Consider the following 9,080-nt stretch of genomic DNA (forward strand, 5'->3'; position numbering starts at 1 on the left):
ATTAGTCCACGGATGAGATGGAAGAGACTCCCTGTGAACATGCAAACATGCAGTATGTGTCTGTGTTTAGTTTCCTCCTGCTGAGGGAGGCTGAGCAGCCCATTTGATCGATCTTCACATTTAACAGGAGGAGGAAGCCTGACGGGAGTATCCGTGTGGGAACTGCATCTCAGAGGATGCAAAACAGAAAGAGCTGGTGGAAGCCTCAGGGTGGGCTTTCCAGGGCAGCTTCCAGGAAGGCAGTAGGGGAAGGAGCAAGAACTCAAGTATCAAGGCTGAACCATCATCTGGTTCCCACACAAGGTCTTGGATAATGCTTAGGTAACTTCCATATGCCAATTAAAAAAGCAGCAGCTAGTACTTAGCTCTTCTTAGAGACAGGAAAAGTTTAAGAGATACTCTATCGTATTAGAAGATGAAACAGAGGGAGTTCACTGTTTGGAAATAACTACTTTACTAAAGAAGGACCTAAATTCTGATCATACTAATTCTCAGGTGAAACTGAGTCCACAATCATCAAGATACCACCAAAGTATAGATAATAAAAATTCTTGTACTTTTACTATCACAAAATTTGACCTAAAAGCCATCTGCCCTCACCATTCTCCAACCACACTTTAACAAAAGTGTCTTGTACTTAGAAGAAAAGGGAAATCAAGTGTCCACTTTTTTACACTGATCAAAACCGTCATCCTGTGATTTTGTTGTAATTTTTTTGTTTTAACAAGATGTGAAAGGGAACCTAAAACCAAAAGCTTGGAGGTAAAAATTTCAGACTTTCCCTGTACTTGAAGTAACTACAATATAAGCAACAGCCCTCCTCATCCCATCGACAAACTACATAAACAAATGGCATCTTAGCTGTGTGTAATGAGGGATTGTTTGGGACACCTCATCTCTCTAGCTTTGACTTTTCCATGGAAGCGGTCTATTGGATATATGACTACTGTGTCCTTACATATATATACCATATGCACAAGGCTGAGCCGATAGTTACCTAGGCAAGACAGATTGGTAGCTCATGAAATCACTACCAGAACCAGTATACAAAATGCTCAAGCAAGGAATTGAGTGACATTTGGTCAAGACAACTGCTCTCTTTTAGTTTCTACACTTTTCAGAAGGCCTAAACCTGGAGCTGGAGGCAAGAGGTGTAATGGTCCTTTCTGCTAAATGGGAAGACTTTTTAACCTCTCTTTATGTTCTAGTATTTAGAATATGACAGACAGAACACACTGACTGAACTCTTTTTGTATGAAAGAAATCTTTTTTAACTTTCACATTGAACACAAACACCACACTCACACACAGTGTATACATTTACCAGAATGAAATGAATAGGTCCAAAATATAAATCTGTTTAGGGCCTAAGACTAAAGTTCCTACGAACATGGTGCTCAAAATACAGTATTAGATCCATATCTGAATTTCTAAAAAGAATAGGTACAAATGTGAAATGGGGAGTAAGTTGGGGTGGGGTGGGAAAAGGTAAAGCCCTCTTTCAAAATCAGAGCATGCAGAGTGTGGTAGTTCTCAGTTTTGGCTGCATGTTAGAATTCCCCAAACTTTTAAATATTTTTATTATCAGGCCAGATACTAATAAATTAACCTCAAATTTCTGGGTCCATGCAGAAATATCTGTATTTTCTAACATATTCTAGGAGATTCCAAAGTGAGAGTTCAGAAAGTGGGACTATCATATAATTTATTGAGAATGAAAAAAATAAGCATATAATTAAAATCTCCCAAGCTCTTGAGGAGAAGTGGAGAAGTGTAATTCCTAAAACAGTCTCCTCCTGGCACCACCTCCCCACTGCACCCCTTGTCTATAGGTATCAACAAGATAGAGCTAAAGTCGTGCTCATTAACTTTTCTATCTGTTAAGTAGGAAAGACTTCCTAAAGGCCAAGTGAGCTTACCATGCCAAGTACATCTGGAAAAAGACTGAAGTTCAGCTTGGTGACCCTGACTGATGCCCAGAGGTGTAATCATGTCTTGGCTTGTACTAAAAATATGTTGTTTGCCCGAGAGAACACATTAATGGGATAGTGAATGTTCTCAAAGAGCTTAAAAGAAAGGTCATCCCTGTCAGGGCTAGCTATAGTTAGTGACTCATGTTTCTCTAGCTTTCCCTACCTGATGTCTTCTTGAAGTTTAAACCTGGATCTGAGTTTGGGATAGGGGGAAAAGGAAAAGAAGTGGTAGAAATGCTATTTGTACAGCAGCATCAGCATCACCTTCCAGCCCCAAAATCTCAGAGTTTAAACACAGACCATGCAGAAAGCACCAATGGGCTAGTGGGAGAGCACAGCAAGACATAAACATGCAGGAGAAGCAGAAGAGGAAGTGAGGAACTGCCTTGCTTTCTTGGGATTAGGGTCACTTTGCTATCCCAAGATTTTTATATTTACAAACACAATTGTCTTGCCTGAAAATTACTTAGTTTTTCTGAGCCCAAACTGTATAGCAAAATGTATCCCAAACCCTGTTATTCAGGACCACCTGTCTGGAGTGGTGAGGCAACAACAGAAATGTGATGCTATACTTCAGGGCTCATGGTTTAACACTCTTGGTCTGTTACCCATAGGGAGCAAGAAGCTCTAAGCCTCCAAGAAGATCATGGCTACTATCTATGGTAGCTTTCACCACATCAGGTTTTTAGTTCACGATGTCTTTTGCCCAATGCAGCCTAGAAAAATATAACTATCTGCCCAGAAATCAGTGCTAAGGGTGGCAGCAGCCTTAATGCACCATGCAAAAACAAAAAAACAAAACAAAACAACAATAACAACAAAAACCACCTCGGAAGAAGAAAACTGTGGATATGGACACAAGCATGAAGAATCCAGTCTGTGATGAGCTGCACATAGGAGATAGAATAAAGTTCCCAACCCATTATGAGACAAACCCTTTGGAAGATGAACGTACTTAGCCTCCTCCACTACCTCCACCTCGGCATGAGCTGTGATTGGTGCATTTGAGTGAGCTCCAGTGGGGTCATCAACATTCAGCTCTCCATTGGTTGAACTAACCACCTGAAACAGAGACAGTCTGAGATAAGTACCATGGTTGTATGAAGTTCCTGCCTCCACCAGAGTAGATTAAGAGAGATAGTTCTCACACATAGGTATTAGCCAGGCAGAGTGAGTGAGGAATGTATGCTTACTTGGGTTAAGGGAACACTCCTGATTTAGGAAGGGTTCTTAGACCTATATCATGTCAGCACACTTAACGATATGATCATACAAAATGATAATTAGTTTCACATTGAGTGCCTTTGTGCTTAGCACTCTATTATACTGTATGTGTGTACATGAATATAATCCTTACAATTTCCTTACTTAATATGTCACAAGTATTTGTGTGTATTCATGTGCGCACATGTGTGTGAGGGTACATGTGTATACATACACCCATGCAGGCCAAAGGCTGAACACTGGTGTCATTCTTCGGGAATTTCCCACCTTACTTTGGGAAAGGATCTCTCCCTGAGACAAGCAGCTTGCTGATTAGGTTAGACTGGCTGGCCAGTGAAACTCAGAGATTCCCAAACCTCCACTTCTCCAGGGCTGGGATTACCAGAGACAGGCTACCACTAGCTGCCTTGAAAAATACAAAACAAAAACAAAAACCAACAAACAAGCTGGAAGGTGGTGGCACACAACTTTAATCCCAGCACTAGGGAGGCAGAGGCAGGTAGATCTCTGAGTTCGAGGCCAGTCTGGTCTACAGAGCAAATTTCAGGACAGCCAAGGCTACACAGGAAAACCTTCACTTGAAACAAACAAACAAAACACCCAACAAAAAACAATGAATTCTAGTGTTCCAACTCAGGTGCCCATGCTGACTTTTCCAACTGACTTATCTCCCTGGCTCAATTACTTAAAACAAAATGAAACAAATTATACTTATGTGTATGTATGTGTTAAAGGGGCAGTCCCAAGTGCCACAGTGTGTATGTGGAGGCTGGAGGATAACTTCCTAGTGGCTCTCTCCTTCTATTATGTGTTTACTGGCTACTGAATTTAGGTTATCAGGTTCGGTATCAAGTGCATTTACCTATTATGCCAGTTTGCTGACCCCAAGCCCAATTATTCTCTTTTAATGGATGGGAACACTACAAAATGACTTAACCAAGGGTTAAGTTAGGGTCTGTGGGCTTTTATGGCTTTTACTTGTATCTGTCCACAGATTCTTTCATTTTCCAAAAATGTATATAGTCTGTATTGAAAAAAATAATGGAGTCAGGCAGTGGTGGCACATGCCTTTAATCTCAGCACTTGGGAGGCAGAAGGCAAATCTTTAGGAGTTTGGGGCAGGCATGGTCTATAGAGTGAGTTCCAGGACAGCTAGGGCTATCTTGAAAAACAAACAAGCAAACAACAACAGCAACCCCCTCCCAAACCCTGTACAGTTGACTTTTTTTTTTTTTTTTTTTTTTTTTTTTTTGTTTTTCGAGACAGGGTTTCTCTGTGGCTTTGGAGCCTGTCCTGGAACTAGCTCTGTAGACCAGGCTGGTCTCAAACTCACAGAGATCTGCCTGCCTCTGCCTCCCGAGTACATTTGACTTCTAAAGGCTAACTGACTCATTTGCTCCCCTGACCATGGTGGACCACTACTCTCAGTTTATTGTACTACATAATTATGTACTTTAGGTGATGATGACTTAAAAATAAAAATAAACCATAAATAATCACACTTTCCTTCAGAATTTCTTCATGGCTTTGGTCACTGGTTTGAAGTTATTCAATCAAAAAGACTGCTACATTCCTCTCTGTTGAGAAGGAAGATGGTAAGGAAAAATTTCCTTGGAAAACCAGTCTTATTTCAATGGCTTTTATTTCAGGTTCACTGTCATCCCACTTCTCACTGATGGTCCCCGAACTGTAAGTGATGGCTCTCATTCCTGTCATCTGGTTCATGTGGACCCGATCAGGCTTCTCTTGCTTGTGCAGTTGCTTCTGGAACCTGGTTTCATTTTCAGCACATGATTCCTGTTTATGTGGGTGCTGGGGAGTGGGAAAAGGGACCTTGCACAAACCACTCTGCTGTTAAAGATCTTGGCTGAAACATGGGAGAGAACCACAAAATAGGATAAATGGTTCAGATAGCTTATGCTATTGGGTAATAATTTCATCTATTTGAGACTGTTCTTACAGACTGATGTGAGGATCACATAAGAACTGCATTCTAAAATTAGGCAGCAGGAACTGGAGAGATGGCTCAGCAGTTAAGAGCACTGGTTGTTTTTCCAGAGGACCCAGGTTCAATTCCCAGAACCCACATGGTGGCTCACAGCTGTTGTCTGTCACTCCAGTTCCAGGGAATCTGACACCCTCACACAGACATACATACAGGCAAAACACCAATGCACATAAATAAACCAATAAATCTTAAATCACTCTTTCTGTACCCCAGTTTCCTACTCTGTAAAATAGGGAAACGGTGTTGTTTATCCTGATGGGGTCACCATGCAGATATGCCACAGTAAGTGTTTGGTCCAGAGTCATGAAACAGTAATGGCTCAAAAAATATTCATCTAAGCTGGGACTGTTGGCACATGCTTTTAATCCCAGTTCCTGGGTGACAGAGGAAGGCAGATCTCTGGGAATAGGAGGTCAACCTGGTCTCCAGAATGAGTTCCAGGATGGCCACCACTACACAGAGAAACCATGTCTCAAAAGACAAAACAAAATAAAACAAAGCAAAATAAAAAACGATTCATCTTACTGATACTCTTATTTTCCTAAACTATGGGGTACTTACTAGCAGCTAATTTGCCAAAATTTCCTAAATCATAAAATCATAAAAAGGAAAGCAGGAGGAAATGTTTACTATCTTTGGGGCAGGCAGAGTGAATGCTACCTTCTACCTACTTGTAATGTATAACCACCATTATTTCTATAAGAAAAAAATTACTGGGCTTTTTTTCCCCTTCTTTTCTTTTTTCTTTGCATGAGGGACACAAGGTGCTATATATAGTGCTCTGGCAGCCACTATATAGCCTATGCTATATAAACTCATGGCATTATATAAATTCACAGCACTGCTCCTGCCTCAGCCTTCACAGAGGTAGGATTATGAGAGGTATAGAATATCATGCCTGGCCTTTTTCTTGTTAATAAGACATGAGTGAGAAAATTACAATAATGATACATGGATAAAAAGAATAAAAGAACCCTACAACATTAAATTTGGACTTACCTGAGGAAGACTCAAATTTCTGCTAGTGACCAAATTTAGTATCTGTGATTAGTGGACACATTAGTCTAACATTGTGCTATTATATAACACAGTGTTTTCACCTCTCTGCAAATAGATTTCTTCTGAATGTAATCACAATTTCAAAAATTAGACAAATCCAGGACATGAAATATTATATAAGACAGCTGACTAGGACTCTTCAAAAAGGACCATGTTATAAAAACCTTTAAAAAAAAAACAACCCACTGGTTTAATACTGACACTGATCAAAGAGGACTCAAGTGGTAGATGACTCAACTGAAGCATCTGTTGTTAACTATTAAGGACCTGGGTTTAGTTCCTATGCTTACACTGTGGCTCACAATTACCTATAACTCCAGTTTCAAGGGATCTGTTGCCCTCTTCTGACCTCAAAGAGCACCAGGCACACGAGGCGCACTTATTCATGCAGGGGGGAAAAACAGGTGGGTTTAAAAGAGACTAAGTAATTAGGCATGGTGGTAAACACCTCAAATTACACTCCTCAGGAGGCAGAAACAAAGGACCACCATGAGCTGGAGGCTAGACTCAGCTATACAGTGAGGTGTGGGTTAGCATAGACTACAAGGTAAGAAGGTCTTAAAACAAACCAAAATAAACAAAGCAGAGAAAGATTAAAGGACTGAAAGAGACAGAAGAGGCAAAACAACAAATGGAATGCAGGAATCTTTGTTAGATTCTTTACACTATAAAAATTTAAGGACAACTGGAATTGGGCTGTTAGATATTGTTTATGAAAGTATTAATTTTCTTGGAAGAAGGCAATGGACTTACTGCTTATATGAAAGAATGTATTTGTTCTTAGGAGATGTAGGTGGAAGTATGCGGGACTAAGATGCACTGCTTTAACTTTCACACAGTCTGGAAAGCAAACACACATACACACAGGCACATACACATGCAAGCACACAAAATTAAAGTAAATATGGCAGAATCTTAACAGTTTCTTCTTAATGGAGTCTAAGGATAGTCCCAACTTTTCTGTAGATTCGAAAATTTAAAAATAGAAGATGGGGGAAGCCCAGTGTATAAAAAAAGGCTGAGAAGGTTAAGTGACTGTGAACCACAGCCTGCTTACCTCCTCAGTTCTGCTGATTCCTGTGGACATACTTTCTTTTCCTTTTCCTTCTTTCTTTTTCTTTCTTTCTTTCTCTCTCTCCCTCCTTCCCTCCTCTTTCCTTCCCTTTTTGTTTTGTTTCTTCATGATAGAGTCTCTCTGTGTAACAGTCCTGACCATTCTGGAACTCACTCTGTAGACCAGGCTGGCCTTGAACTCAGATTCCTCTGCTTTTGCTTCGCCTCCAAGAGCTGGGATTAAAGGTGCATGCCACCACTGCCTGACATGTGGATGTATTTTCTAGCATACTTAACTGTTAATACTGGTAAGTAGCTTATTCTATGAGCACAATGGATACACATGAAAGCAATCACCTGAAAATTTTATTCATTCATTCATTCATTCATTCTTGCAGCACTGGGGAGTAAATCAAAGGCTGTGTGTGTTCTAGGAAAGCACCATAACTGAACCATATCCCCAGCCCTGATTCTTTTTTGGGGGAGAAGGGGTGTTTGCCTATGTCAGATCCCTGGAACTAGATTTCCAGGCAGCTCTGAGCTGCTTATGTGGTGCTAAGAATTGAACTGGGGTCCTCTGGAAGAACAGTCAGTGCTCTTAACTACTGAGTCATCTCTCCAGCCTATGAATAACTGATTCTTAATGAACAATTAAGGAACTAGACAAAGTGTCATTTAAGATGTCTTGGCTAATGTTAGCATTTAAGTGTCTCAGGCAGGAGGATTAGAGGTGTGCAGCCAGCTACAGAGGGAATTCGAGGTTACCCTAGCATACTTATCTATCTATCTCTTCAATTCTACTAACACAAAAGAATTCCTAGTAAGAGTCACTATGGAAAATTACCCATGACTCTAGGTCATGATAAAGTCTTATACTTGATAATTTCTCCCCCCTTTGAATTGCTACTTGGCCTACAAGTAGTGACCTTAGGCAATCTAAGAAAGAGGTTATTCTCACTTTATAATCAACATTTTTTAAACAGTTTTTTGATATTTATTTATTATGTAAACAGTGTTGTATCTGCGTGTATCCCTGCAGGCCAGAAGAGGGCACCAGATTTCATAACGGATGGTTGTGAGCCACTATGTGGTTGCTGGGAATTGAACTCAAGACCTCTGGAAGAGCAGTTAGTGCTCTTAACCACTGAGCCATCTCTCCAGCCCCTATAATCAACATTTTTACCTGTATCAAAAACCATATAATTTCAAACAAATCAGGCACCAAAGGAACATTACCCTCTCTACCCTTACACTTCTCTAAAACATGTCTGAAACACATGGTAGTACTCTGTAACCCTGGCACTCTAGAGAAAGAGGCTACCATGGGCTTCATAGTGAAACCCTGTTTCAGAGAAATAACACCAAAAAATAAAATAAAACAACCTCAAAGAAAATATTAAATAACATGTATGGGCCTTTGTTCAGCTAGTAGAAAACTACTGTAGCAGTTTCAAAGTCCTGTGTTTGGCTCCAAGTACCACATAAAACTAGGTATGGAGGCACATGCCTGTAATTCTGGCATTCAGGAGACAGAGGTAGAAGACTCTGAAGTTCAAAGTCATCATCAGTTACATAGCAAGTTTGAGGCCAGACTGACCCTGTCTCAAAAAATAAAAATCTGGGGCTGGAGAGATGGCTCAGAGGTTAAGAGCACTGACTGCTTTTCCAGAGGTCCTGAGTTCAATTCCCAGCAACCACATGGTGGCTCACAGCCATCTGTACTGAGATCTGATGCCCTTTTCTGGCCAGCAAGCATACAGATA

At 40.6% G+C, this 9,080-nt stretch overlaps 1 protein-coding gene across 4 annotated transcripts in view; it reads right to left on the reverse strand.

The window, feature by feature from the left end:
- Positions 1-9,080, reverse strand: part of Csnk1g1 (casein kinase 1 gamma 1) — a 122,669-nt gene that overhangs the window by 8,613 nt on the left and 104,976 nt on the right. For all 4 annotated transcript variants that reach the window (XM_026779161.1, XM_026779160.1, XM_005347751.3 and 1 more), the window contains one exon: positions 2,929-3,035. In XM_026779161.1, coding sequence (XP_026634962.1) covers positions 2,929-3,035 — 107 coding nt within the window. The remainder of the gene's footprint in view (positions 1-2,928; positions 3,036-9,080) is intronic.

This window comes from Microtus ochrogaster, chromosome 5 (assembly GCF_000317375.1).
Source record: "Microtus ochrogaster isolate Prairie Vole_2 chromosome 5, MicOch1.0, whole genome shotgun sequence".
In the NCBI taxonomy this organism is placed as follows: domain Eukaryota; kingdom Metazoa; phylum Chordata; class Mammalia; order Rodentia; family Cricetidae; genus Microtus; species Microtus ochrogaster.